Raw genomic sequence first — 13779 nt, forward strand, 5'->3', positions numbered from 1 at the left:
AACTCCGAACATCAACTAATGTCTTCGTGGTAAGCCTCAGCTCTGCAGACCTTATGACAGGCCTGGCAATGCCAATGAGTGCAGTTGCGCTGATCTCCCCTGGTAATAGCTGGCCGTGGTCGACGGAAGCTCCTTGTTACAACGCAGGCTTGCTTCTATACACAATTTGTGAGTCACTGCTCATAGTCTCTCCAATTTATATTGGTATCACCATTTCATATAATGCGCTATATAAATGGAAATTATTATTATTATTATTATTTGATTCATAATGGATGAAACGTACTGCATATCGTTTGCTCAGTATACTCCCCTTGGTTCATAGCCACCAAGTGTTTCTAGAAAAGAAACTTTGAAAAGATATAAATGTCCCACTTCTTCTAGATCCCTTCCCTATAATCCTTTGCCCCTCTTTTTACTGGATATGTTGTTTGAACCTGGTTATGCCTCTGAAGAATGTCCGGTTTTAATCGAAAGCGGAGGCCGTCCATAAAGGAATAAGTACATATATTCCTCCATGGGCCATCTACCCTACTCATTTTATTCACAATGTCGTACACCGAGTTGGGTTTTTAATGTTAACTTTAAAACCGTCTATTTCCTTATACGTCTATAAAAAGTACTTGGCAAACAACTCTTCAAACATTCCAACTTAACAAAACTTCAAGGTTTTTTACCAAAGTACCCTGGAAAACAAGGTTTGTCCAAATAAACAAGTTCAAACTGGGTTTCGATTCTTTTATTAGAGTACATGTATACATAATACGCCTATATGATTCTTTAGTGACTCGCATTCCTTCTATACAGTATTATTATTCTCACCTTTCGAAATGTTCTCCAGGCTTATTTGCATATATTTTGTTACCACCAAGCCTTTTGGTAGTTTTTCAAAGCAAAACCATGGGACATGCTAAATGATTCTGAACCTGCTAGTGACGTTGACTGTATAATACGCGAACGATCGGCAACGGTAAATCTGAGGAAATGTTGTTGTGATTTGGTGCGGGCCACAAACGTGGTATAAAATAATTAGCTGTGGTGTTGTCTGAAAAGGGGTTAGCTGTTTTTATGTTATGCGGTCATAACTTCTGTTTTTAGAAAGAGAAAGTCAGCTTAATTAGTTCTGGGCATGGAGGACCTAGGGCTTCCGATCCATACGTTCTTCTTCTAAATTTGAATCTGAACTATGCAGTCGGCAAAGCGTCTAAATGGAATCATGGCTGCCAAACCTTGGGAAATACTGAATGTCACCTGCCAGTGACGTTGATTGTATCAATACGCGAACAATCGACAGCCAGAAGACTGATTTCATGTATTTGAGTAAAACTTACTATTGCACTCAACGTTAATGCCGAGGCAATGTTGCTTCGATGTTGTTGACTTCAAACGTTGTGTAAAAGTTGAGCTGTGGTGTGGTTTGACAAAGGCAAGGTGTTTTTGTAGGCAATGCAGTCCTGGACTGTTTCGAAAGATCGAAAGAGAACAACCAGCTTAGGATGTTGGGCATGGGTGACCTAGAGCTTACATTCCAAAATTTTCTTCTGAACTTGAATTGGAATTATGTAGTAGGCAAAGCATTTCATTTCATTTCAAAATGTTATATTAAATAGAACATGAATCGCAGCCAAAAGCTGAATTACTCATGGTTTACAATTAAAACAGCGACAAAGAAAAAAGAGAAGAAAAAAAATTAATTTGCATTAGCACCGTATTGAATCTTCACACAAACTTTTTGTAAAGAAGACAAGGAAGAAGTTTCCGTTTTAGACGTGGGAGAACACAAATCCTATTCATAAGGAAAACCCAAGGAGCCAGGTAGGGACCGAAAACCCCAAATCAAGATCCAAGACTCCGGTTCGGGAATCGAACCGGGGTTCAGTGGGCATGCATAAACTATGGGGAAACTGAGTTTTGCTTAATGGTAAAACGACCTCAGCTCAAATACACCAGCTGTGGTAGGGATACCAACTTTGGTAAGAAAGCCCACACATACCATTCCCTTTTCGAATAAAACCCATATTGTTTCCATTTTTATAACTATAATAAAAACTAAAAAGTTGTTAATTTCAGACATGACCGTTTTTAGCGTGACATAAAGTCTTGTGTTTCACTTTGTGCCTCTCGGATTAAACTATACTTGACACATCTCGTAGTTGAAATACAAGAAACAACAAGTATTTGTACTACAAAATTCTCCACATAACTTCCTTACAATTTTTTATTTTTCAAGGAGTTTTCTCAACTGAGAACAATGACTGTGAACACAAAATGGATATCAACGAGACAACTTCAAACTCTACGACTGTTTCATGGCTGCCGAACACAACAATGACTACAACGAGTATCTCGGCTGTCCATAGCTATCCTGTAAGAGTCGTCTTGGGTGTTTGCTTCATCCTGATATCGGTCACTAGCATTACTGGTAATAGCATGGTCATTCTTGCTGTCATATTCAGCAAGAAACTCCGAACATCAACTAATGTCTTCGTGGTAAGCCTCAGCTCTGCAGACCTTATGACAGGCCTGGCAATGCCAATGAGTGCAGTTGCGCTGATCTCCCCTGGTAATAGCTGGCCGTGGTCGACGGAAGCTCCTTGTTACAACGCAGGCTTGCTTCTATACACAAGTGCCTGTGCCAGTCTCTACAACCTCGCTTCCATCGCTCTCAATAGGTTGATTCTTATCAAGAGTCCTATGAAATGGTACCGTATTCTGTACACCAAATGCAACCTCGTTATTAATGTCGTGATCATATGGATTGTAGCATTTGCTATTCTGATAGTCCCTCCTCTTTGCGGCATTGGTGACTATGGCTACGGTAAGAAGCAGCACACGTGCTCAAACCTGGAGACCCACCCGAAGGCCAAAATGTTTGAAAGGATTCAACTCTTCGCCGGTTACCCCCTCCCATTAATCATCATCATAACCAGCTATGTCATGATATTCTATCACGTCCGTCGCCACTTCAAGAAGCAGATGGATGCGGCAACTGACACTAAGCACGAGTCTCTCGGCTCCGGGGACAACCCGACCTTCCAGAGGTCCGGGGACAACCCGACCTTCCAGAGGTCAGACAGCACTGTCGTCATATGTGCCGAACGCCGGGATCGGCTCAATCGACAACAACTCGAGATCACCAAAAATCTCTTCATTACAGTCTGTGCTTTCTTCATCTGTATAACCCCTTACGCAGTGGCCCTTTACTTCCCGAACAACGAGAGTTTCCTGGTGATCGGTGGTGTGGTATTCCTCAGCAACAGCTTCCTCAACCCAATAATATACGCAGCAAAACACCCGCAGTTTAAGAGGGTTCTGCGTCTGATCCTGCGATGTAAATACTCAGAGATAGAAGAGCCGTCGGATACCATCAAATACTTGACAGCCAAATGCTGTTGCAAATCATAAATAATTGAGAGGTCAGGATAAACAGAAGCTGGAATTTTTTGTTTGCTTTGTTATTATTGAAAATAATCACAATGAGGTTACTAGATGAAACATTGGTCTGTACCGCTTAAAAAGCTGGTACCCTGGTTTGGGGAATCAGTCCAAAAACGAGCAAGGCCAGTTTTGTACGTTTGTGTATAAGTTTTCATACTTTATATCCATAGCTCAGTTCGAGTTCAAAGCATTTGTTTATAAAATAGTGCCTAACAATATTACTATATAGGAGAAATACTGATCAAAGTTATTGGTACAATTTTGCCCGGTTTTAAACGTATTCATGAACAGCATGCTTAACCAAGATGGCAGTACATGTTATATTAATGTTTCGTTTAAAGGTGTGAGGTTTGTTATTATGTAATAACTATTTTATATTAAATACAATTTATCGGAAACAACCGAATGCTTCTGTGCTTAATCAAGGGTACCGCATTCAACTATTTCTGTGACGTCACTCTATTGATGAAAGTGTAGATTATTTTTAAGAATCTACACTTAACTGTAAATTTGTAATGAATGCATACACTCAATGGGAGACTTTTTGAAAGCTCTGCCACTAGAGGGCAGCAGACCTACCAGGTAAGGGTGCACAACTCGTACAGTAAACAATGGTAAATGCTAAAAATTCAAAAATACTCAAAAAATATTTAGAAGTCTCTCAGCCTCTTGAAAATTAAATCAGATACATTGTCATACAACTAAACTTAAGATTTCTTCTCAATTTTTGGTAGGTCAGCATTTTGGAATTTTTGCTAATTACCCGAGAAGAAACACTCCCAAAAACTCATGCACACCGCTTGTTATCGTTGGGGAACTCGTGTCCAGTACGTCCTGTTCCAGAACAGTTTGGTTTATGCTGGCAATGTGTTATGAACAACAAAATACAGTTTGGCTAAATCTAAAATACAAAATCAAAGACACGCAAAACACAAAGTATTTGCTGTCAGTGACCGTCACTCATGCTTCTCCTATTCCTAAAGTTGTTGACATTACCTGGTGAAGAGCGCCCTCTCTTGGTGATTGGCAGATAGTCAAAAGTTACGAAATAAGGCATGAAAATAATCTCACTTTTCGAGTGAGAAATTTGTTTGCATGTAAAAACGTAAGTTATGGTATGTTGTTTACATGCTAAAACTTAGAATAAAATTATTTCTGTAACATTGTTTTACTCATTTCTCAAAAATTACAGCACCTCAGCAGGTAATATTTTAGGGGAAGCTTTCTACTGTAATTATCTTCAATCTGTTTAAGTTTAATGTAAATCCGTGGACATTGTGTGAAAAATGTACCCAGACCCTTTAATGGGTTGTTCTATTTTGTTATAATTCTTTAACATTGGTAACAACTGACACACCCCTCGTGACAGTGCCTTATGTACAAGCACTTTTGTCAGACAAACCAGGATTGTCATTTCTACTGTACTTAGTCCAGTTTGTTTTCCAACTTCTTCTGCCTGCCCCTGTACCATCTTGATGGTTTCCGTTCAATGTTTTTAGAGCTTTATTATACTAATGGTATACTGTATTTTGTGTAAATTGTCAGATAAATAATAATACAAAACTATTTTATAAACACTTTGTGAGTAACTGATGGTGTTTTAAACTATAATGATATAATTATTTTTATAAGCAATTATCTTTCTCAAAAATAGTTAGTAATGGGATTGTATTGTATTGTATTATATTGTATTGTATTGTATCATGTTTTATTCCAAACTGGAACATACCCCCACAACCTTGGGGAGGGTAACAATGTTATAACAATAATGTAGCATGTATAGCCTAGCCTTGAGATATTTCTCAATAGAAAAAAAAAATCATAGTTTTGGAAGTGAATTTTCTTTTGGATCGATTTCCACTTCAAAATAGTGTTATTCTTGTGATGACAATGTGCTCACATGGTCATCCGTTCATTGTATAATTTGAAAGACTTGCTATAATTATGTTCTTACTGTTGTATTCAGTCATAGACTCTTGCTCACATTATAGGCAACTGGTAATTCTAGACAGAAAATATCGAGCAAACAATAACTGCAGTGACACTTTTTGAGGACGTCTTGTTTGATGATGTTACATCCTAGCTCACATGACATTGGTCGCACCTTTTTTCTATTGTACACACACACAAATACCCGGGAAAACAAGTTTCGATATAGTGCAATTGTAAACTATAGCGGCACGATCTTTGATATTGCTCGTCTTTATTATAAAAATGTATACTTGAACAATATTATTGTTTTGAAATAAGGAAGTAAGGACCCTTTATTTTTCTGTGGTTTCATTGGCTATATCCTTTACCTATACGTCATACTTTCGTTTTACATGTAATTGTACTTATTGGTTCTTATTGGTAATAAACCAGACAAACTTCCGGGAAACTTGCCCGTGATCTTGGCGGTCTGTATTTAAGCAGCCGCGATTAAGCGACTGACTCCATACCATAGATTGACCAACAACTTCAAGCAATCCAGATACATGTATCCTGATATTGCTGTTCGTTTGTTGAAACATTCAGTTCTAGAAAGTTGGTTTAAAGTTAAGCGGTTCTGTCTGGACAATAAAGGTTAGTTGTTTAATTAATTAATTCAGAATTTTATGTTTGTTTTTTATTTCAAAAGAGCCTATTTGAATCAATGTGTTGTCCCTTTTCGTTAACTGTTTCCGAACTGTCTGTGATGGGTAATTCAAGTCAGAAGTCCAGCTATTAAATACCGAGTTTGGCACGGTCCAACTTTGGTTATCAAAGCTCACACTGCTCCCTTAATATAACACCCAGGGTAGCCTTTGTTTATATAATTATATGGATAAAGTATGGACGTACCGGGATACAGTTTTTAGTTTTTTGTTTTTCGAATAACAGACTGAGTTCAAACATCTCGAGGTTGAAAGAAACCTAATTACAGAGAACATTAAATTTTTAGTTTTAACATTTAGTTTTTTTACTTTGTCACTTTGCAGATTTATAAGTGATTTTTCTCATAAGCACAAGGATACCAAACTAAACTCATGGATATCAACGACTCGGAGAAAATATCAAACTCTACGGCAGTTTCATGGACGGTCAACACAACAATGACCACAATGGCCAGCCTGTCTCTTCACAGCTATCCTGAAAGAGTCGTTGCAGGCTTTCTCTTCCTACTGATCGCGGTCATCAACATTACCGGTAACAGCATGGTCATTCTTGCTGTCATCTTCAGCAAGAAACTCCGAACATCAACAAATGTCTTCGTGGTAAGCCTCAGCTCTGCAGACCTGTTAGCAGGACTGGCAATGCCAATAAGTGCAGTTGCTTTACTCACCCCTGGCAACAGCTGGCCGGGGTCGACGGAAGCTCCTTGTTACATCGCAGGTTTGCTCTTGTACACAAGTTCTAGTGCCAGTCTTTTCAACCTCGCTTCAATCGCTCTCAATAGGTTGATTCTTATCAAGAGCCCAATGAAATGGTACCGTATTCTTTACACCAAATGCAACCTCGTTATCAATGTCGTTGTCATATGGATTGTCGCCATTGCCATCATGACGGTCCCTCCACTTTTAGAAATTGGCAGCTTTGGCTACGACAAGCAGCACCATACATGTAGCGACCTCGACACCCACCTGAAGGCCAAGACGTTTGAAAGGATTCAAACTTTTGCCTCCTACCCCATCCCATTTATCATCATCATCACCAGTTACATCATCATCTTCGTTCACGTCCGTCGTCACTTCAAGAAGCAGATAAGTAACGAAACCAACGTCACTAACCCAGGCACAGGCTCTTCCAGTTCTGGGGTCAATCCGACCTTCCAGACGTCAGACAGCACTGCCGTCTTGCGTGCCGGTCGCCTGGATCGCCTCAATCGACAACAACTCGAGATCACCAAAAATCTCTTTATGGCAGTTTGTGCTTTCTTCATCTGCATAACCCCTTACAGCGTGGCCCTCTTCATTCCGAACAACGACCGTTTCCTGTTGTTTGGAGGTGTGGTCTTCTTGTGCAACAGCTGCGTCAACCCAATTATATACGCAGCAAAGCACCCACAGTTTAAGAAGGTTCTGCGTCTAATGCTGCGATGCAAACATTCAGAGATAGAAGAGCCGTCGGATGCCTTGAAAAAACTGACGGCTTGTTGCAAATAAATCAAGAGACCAAACTTTTATCTGAAAATGTTTTTGTTACATTATTCAAGATAACCACATGAGGTTGGACGAAACATTCATAGTTTGGTGCCGCTTCAACATGATGAGACTTTGTTTGAAGCATATACGGATTTATTTTAACATATAAGTATACATATTTTATAATCTGTTTTCCCAATACGTTCGAGATCGTTGACAACAAAAAAAGAGAAGAGGCAATTCACTCGGGTGGATTCGAGTTGTCATAATGCCCTTTACATAATGGCTAAAAGCGCGCAATTATACACAGAATGGAAGAAAAATGGTGAACAGAAAACTAGCCAAGCTTCTTGTTTCAGGCCAGTGCCAAGACGTGTTCTGTATGGAGTACTTTTAGTAAACAATGTATTATGGATGCGGTTGTTTGATTACCATGTTATTAACAGAATTATCATAACTAAACTTCAGATCTCCTAGTTGTTTCATGCCAATGGACATACCAACATGGGCATACATCCGTTCTGTATTACGGAGTTCTAGTAAACAATGTACAGATTATAAATACTTTGTTGTTTGATTATGAGTGGTTAGTTACAGATCATGTTATGTTATTATTCAGAATTATCATATGAATACATTTAATCAGATATTCTTGTGTCTTTTTAATGCAGGGTAACGGTTTTGTTTATTTTGTTACATAGCCTACTATTGCCTTTAAATATGAATGCATTCTCTTTTGTTTTAAGCTCTGTGAATTTTTTTGGCAGCTATTTACTGTCTCCATGAATTAGGGGGCCTACAGGTGTAATTCAATTATGGAACTCTCATAAGGAAGTAACTTCATCTGCTGCATTACTGTTTTGATTTTTGATTTATTTATTGTTAAGTTATTAAAAAAACATCTGAAGTTGGCAAGCTATAGCTCTATGATTATACGCACGATCCTTTATTTTTTCAACCCCATCCGGGTTCGGGAAACAGTTTCATAATGTTCGCGTTCCGACATCCATTGACTATGAGGCTCCCATTTCAAACAAGAGTGAAACTTAAGGGGTGCAGTAGGGCAAATTTCAAAAAGACTTATAATTCTTTGTTTCCATATCTATGTTCTTGTCCTTTATTTTCCGACATAAGTACATTTTAAATTGTTCGGGTCAAAACTGTCACCATAGATATGTCAGCTCCCAAAAAGCTCTTCTAGCAAGATGTAAATAAAAGTGTGCATTTTAAATTGCCCCCCCCCCCCCCCAAAAAAAAAAAAAAAAATTAAGCCAAAAACCGTAATACTTCATATCTACCAAACACAAACTATCAAAATCAGACGACACATTTTAGGGGTCATTTGAAACAATTAAAACTTAATTTACATCAAATTGGGCTTCATGGACGGTGATGAAAGCCTACGTATTTTAAATAAAAAATTAGTAAATCGTTCCGTGTATTAGTTACCCCTTCTGGATGATTCACTGGATCGTTGGGTTACCACCACACTTACGGGTGTAAGCCTTGTCGTTACCGCAGTATACTCAATCTGAACTTCTTTCCGGTGTTTTTCCCTTAATTTTGAACTTGATAACCATGTGAATTAGTTCTTTCACTTTGTGCTCATCTCTCATGACACGGTTAAAGTATTATCTGTTTACTTGTTTGTTTATTTATGTATTTATTCATTTATTTCAATTATTTTTTCTCAAGTTGGTTTTTATGTCAATTTGTTGCTGATTTTATGCATGCGTTTAACGAACAACCAGAATTAACGAATAAGAAATAATTTCCCCAACTAATGGTTTGTGATTGTTATTGCAAACTCGTTATGGATTTATGGTCAACTTAATACACAATTCAAGTATTATTTTGGAAACTATAGGTCTTCATAAAACCCAATGCGAATATAAACTAGATCTTTGTTTTTACAGTATACTTATTTAATGATTTGAGAATTTCCACTTGTATAATATAGTGTTATTGTATAGTTACCGATCGTTTGTATTGTATTTGCACACATTTTTTTGACAAGCCCATTTTAATTTCCCAAGTGAGGAATAATGTATATTTCTATCTATCTATCTATCTATCTATCTAATTGTAATAATACAACTTGGAGATGACGTAGGGTGTGCCCCCCCCCCCCCAGCACAACTCAGCCTACCCCCACCCGAAAATACTTGTTTTGTGAAACATGTTGGCTATAAAATTACCAGTCATCATTTCAAAAGGTGGTCGCGTTTTTTAGGCATCACCGAAAATCCGTCGCGGTTTTCGTAGGAAGATTAATCCACAAATGGAATACATAGTATATGAAACGTTTCTTGGGTGAAACGTTCTCGTGGCGAAATTGTTTTTCTCTAACTAGAAAGGACTTGTTTCTCAGTCAACAACTGCTTCTTTAATACATTTTAAGTTTTTATTAAGGGGGTTTAGGAGACGTGGTGCACCTCTACCAATAACCAAATTCAGCTTCCCTTTAACGGACCAATCTCAAGTTCACAAAGATCCGGTTGATAAAAGAAAACCTGTTTATAAAGCAAATTTTCTTATAAATCAGAAAGGAAATGTAGTGGGTTAGAAAATGGGGAATGTTGTGGCTTAATCTCCGGAAACATGTTGTGACTCTGATGGGAAAAGCAGCTGTTGAAAATGTTCGAGAATAATATCATAAAACGATCATGGCCCATGGCTATAATACCCTACAGCTATAACTAACAAAGTTTGTGTTGAAATTTTGACACTATCCGAGCTGGACATTAGTTATTTACAGCGCCCTCTTTTGACACACTGACAATCCGTTGTCAACCCAGGCCAGACAAGTGACAACATCCACACAATAGAAAAGTGATACTATCTAGAAGCTATTACAGGCATATACCAGAGGCACTCGTAGTGCTAATTGTTGTTCTTTGTACAATCGGCTAGTGATGCACTCCTCAGCAAACTTTTGATTTAGGCGCTCTACAAATTATTTGTGATTGATTGGTTGATTTACACGAGCATAATTGAAAGTTAAAATCAATCAGTTGAGTTAGGAGTTGTACAAAAACATACATTCAACACTATCGAACTAGTGTCACTTTGGTCCCATGATTCTTCCTTCTGGGAGAAATTATTTCACAGGAAAGTTTCATAACCTGAAAAAAAAACTTAGAGAGGTAAAGGCCAGACTTTCATCGGAAAATCTTAAATTCTATGGACAAACTTTGAAAGGACACCAAGGCTAAAGACCAGGGGCAACAGAGGCCAGGAAAAATGTTCACTCATTTTGGCGAGGTCACTAATTATGGGGAGGGGAGTGGAGGGGAAAATCAACCACTTTACAAAGGGAGATATATGTCATCATAACAATTATTTTAAGACTCGAGGTGTCAAGAATTTTTCACTCTACAATGAACAATTTATTACATATTGCTAATAAGTCGGATAACATACATGTATTAATCAATGGCAACAGTACAAAATATTTTACAAATTAACATAAAGCAAGAATGAAACTTAAATTTGTGTCTTGTCTCCTGACTGTCATATGTTTTCACACGTTTTGTGCACAAGAAGTTGTAAATACTCTATAGGCACCATACTACTGTAATACCATTACTGGTTTACTCGTTATCTTTTGCATATTTTATGCAAGCCAAAGGTCAAATCAAGCAACAAGCAAATTCAGAAGTTACTTCAGAACTGAATTATCAAAATCTCAGCCCAATTTGATGGCTCTGCTTACAATGTAGGCCTACTTTTACTAAGCGTAGGCTTTTTTTCTTCTTTTTTTTTAAACAAGTATGCACAAATCTGTTGCTTTCGCATACAACGTTCACACTTCACATTTCTAAGCAATATTCTCTTACGCAGCAAGAGCACAGAAATGTTGTGTTTAGACTGGTCCCCTGTTTGTATACACAATGAAGACAGGCACTGGTTTTACAAACCTAATAGTTTCATCGGATAGTCCGAACTATACATGCATAAAGCCCGGTTCATGCTTCCTGTGAATGTGAATGCGATACAAATTTTTACTTTGCAATGAATAATTCGCAACAGTTTGAACTGTGTTCAACTCCTGCAAACAGCCATGCGACGTAAACAAATGCTTCATATTTGCAGGAAGTATGAACCGGGAGTAACTTTCAGAGCAACCAAGCTGATAGTATTTATATCATAAGAATGGTGTGTGCGCATACACACACACATTTTGTGCGCATGCGTACACACAGTATAACTGGTCAGCATTGCAAGTTCAAAGGTAAATCTGGCAGGATTCTTCCAGGTTCTAAGGTCAGTAACTGACAATAGTATCAGTGAACCTCAAATATTGGCCTCAAGCTTCTAATTACGTACGTAGCAATGCTTAACAGAAAGCAAATTTTCACGGTAACTATAGCAGAAAGCGTATTTTACAAGTTCGCGAAAAAAGTCCAGCTTACGCGTTTGCCATGAATTTGCACTATGAAACAAAAACTTGTGCAGTAAGCACAATATCAACCATTTAAAGTAAAGCCATAAAAGTGGGCCCAGTTCTGTATCTTCAATTGCAGCTGCATAAATCTGAACTCACATGTCAAACACATTTTTAAAAATGACCATTTAAAAATAAACATTCATCAAGATCAAATTAATTGTTTTAGCACAAAACATTGAAAATATCAAGGCAGGGTAAAGAACAAAAACAGAAATTTCAGGAAACTTTGATTAAAACTAACACAACACTTACATTTTATACAACATCGAGGTAAACATTGGAAATTGACAATTTCATAAACCCTTAAATGCAGCAGCGGTGCCAGTTCTGTTAATCAGGGATGGGGTGGGGCGGTAAAAGGGGGGGGAAGGCTTTATTTAAAGAGGGCAAACATTGATTTCTTACGTAGTTTCGTACTACTGAAGAAAACAGACTTACAACAATGACAGGCTTTATATATCACCGTCATTCTTGAGGAGGGGTAAAGCAAAATAATTGCATAATTTTGTTAATGAGCCATCGCCTATTATCACAATCCCATGGACGGGCACTTTCAAGGGCTACACTTAAATAACTCTGGGTGCAAATGATTTTGGGTTTGATTTAAATTTGGTCATCAGCAAATTGAGGTGTGAATTAGAGGGGGGGCAGGTGGGGGGGGGCCAAAGAAATTAGCTGGGTGTGGGGGATAAACTCATACAGATTCAGTATGCTATGTCTCCACAATAGCGAAATGAACCTCAAAGTTTTAGAAGTAGGGGGATATGCATCTAATCCACCGTAGCACCGCCGCTACTGGTGAAACGTCCCGCTCTGTTGCACTGCACTGCAACAGAGCAGTCCAACCTGAGCTATTTACTTTAGTCTGAAATATTGTAGGCCCTATCAAGATATTATGTGGTAATTCTCCACAACCAAAACAAGTCTTTCCTTTGTAAACACAATAGTGTTTACACTAAACGGTTTCAAATTGTGTTTATCAATAATTGTGTAAACACTTATATGAAATTTATATGGCCAACCACACAATGGCCGAAGGAAAAAAAAGATGCTAACCAATATAAAGTTCTTTGGGTAGGGGCCAACCAACAATCTTTATAAAAAATACCTTAAACAAATTGTCGGCCTTTCCTTTCAAATTTTTAATGTGGATGGTCATTTTAACAAGTTTCATAAACACTCACTGTTTATAGTGTTTATTGAACAAATATCGCAATTAGATACGGTACAGATTTTGAGTCATTCAAAATCCGCGCCGCAGGTAGCGAGTTAAAAAAAACTCCAAGAGTTAATTAATTGGTTGCCTTCAGCCAAAACATCACAAAATTCTCTTTAAAAATCAACAAGAATTATGGTACATACCTGTTCCTTCCGAGAACTTTGAAGCAACTTTGTTAACAATTCTTTTACACTTTGCTATGTACAAAAAGTAAAGGCTATTTTGACAATAGCCGACAGCGATAGGGTTGTGTACTGTATGAAACTGTGAATGTGAGTGAGCAGACGATAAAGTTCGTCCTAAAAGTTACCAATTCTTGTTGTCCAATCAAAGCCGTTGTGACATAGTGCATACGTCAACGAACAAGCACTAGTGCAATCTAACACACTATTTGATTGGACTGTGCATGGCACAGGCACAATAATAGTCCAATGATTTTCAACCATTTAACCACCAAAACAAGGCAAAATATTTCTTAAAATAATTAAGTATACTAAACCATAACTATTGTTCAAACGGCAGCAGGTGTTTTTACGTAAAATTATAACAATTCCCAACATAGTTATCAA

General features: G+C 37.9%; 2 protein-coding genes across 2 annotated transcripts; both read left to right on the forward strand.

Annotated features, from left to right (window-relative positions):
• The first annotated feature begins 937 nt into the window (after positions 1–937).
• LOC117300409 (rhodopsin, GQ-coupled-like) lies at positions 938–3839 on the forward strand. The gene is made up of 2 exons (XM_033784195.1): positions 938–1055; positions 2231–3839. The coding sequence occupies exon 2, from the start codon at positions 2269–2271 to the stop codon at positions 3403–3405; it is 1137 nt and encodes a 378-aa protein (XP_033640086.1). The 5' UTR covers positions 938–1055; positions 2231–2268; the 3' UTR covers positions 3406–3839.
• A 1418-nt stretch (positions 3840–5257) lies between these two features.
• Positions 5258–8794, forward strand: LOC117300410 (beta-3 adrenergic receptor-like). Its single transcript, XM_033784196.1, has 2 exons — positions 5258–6003; positions 6399–8794. Exon 2 carries the CDS (start codon positions 6447–6449, stop codon positions 7560–7562), a length of 1116 nt encoding a protein of 371 aa, XP_033640087.1. The 5' UTR covers positions 5258–6003; positions 6399–6446; the 3' UTR covers positions 7563–8794.
• Positions 8795–13779: the final 4985 nt, after the last annotated feature.

This window comes from Asterias rubens, chromosome 15, assembly GCF_902459465.1.
Source record: "Asterias rubens chromosome 15, eAstRub1.3, whole genome shotgun sequence".
Classification (NCBI taxonomy): Eukaryota; Metazoa; Echinodermata; class Asteroidea; order Forcipulatida; family Asteriidae; genus Asterias; species Asterias rubens.

Coding starts and splice junctions, on each gene's coding strand:
- LOC117300409 (XM_033784195.1), top strand. CDS start 2,269: ATGGATATCAACGAGACAACTTCAAACTCTACGACTGTTTCATGGCTG.
- LOC117300410 (XM_033784196.1), top strand. CDS start 6,447: ATGGATATCAACGACTCGGAGAAAATATCAAACTCTACGGCAGTTTCA.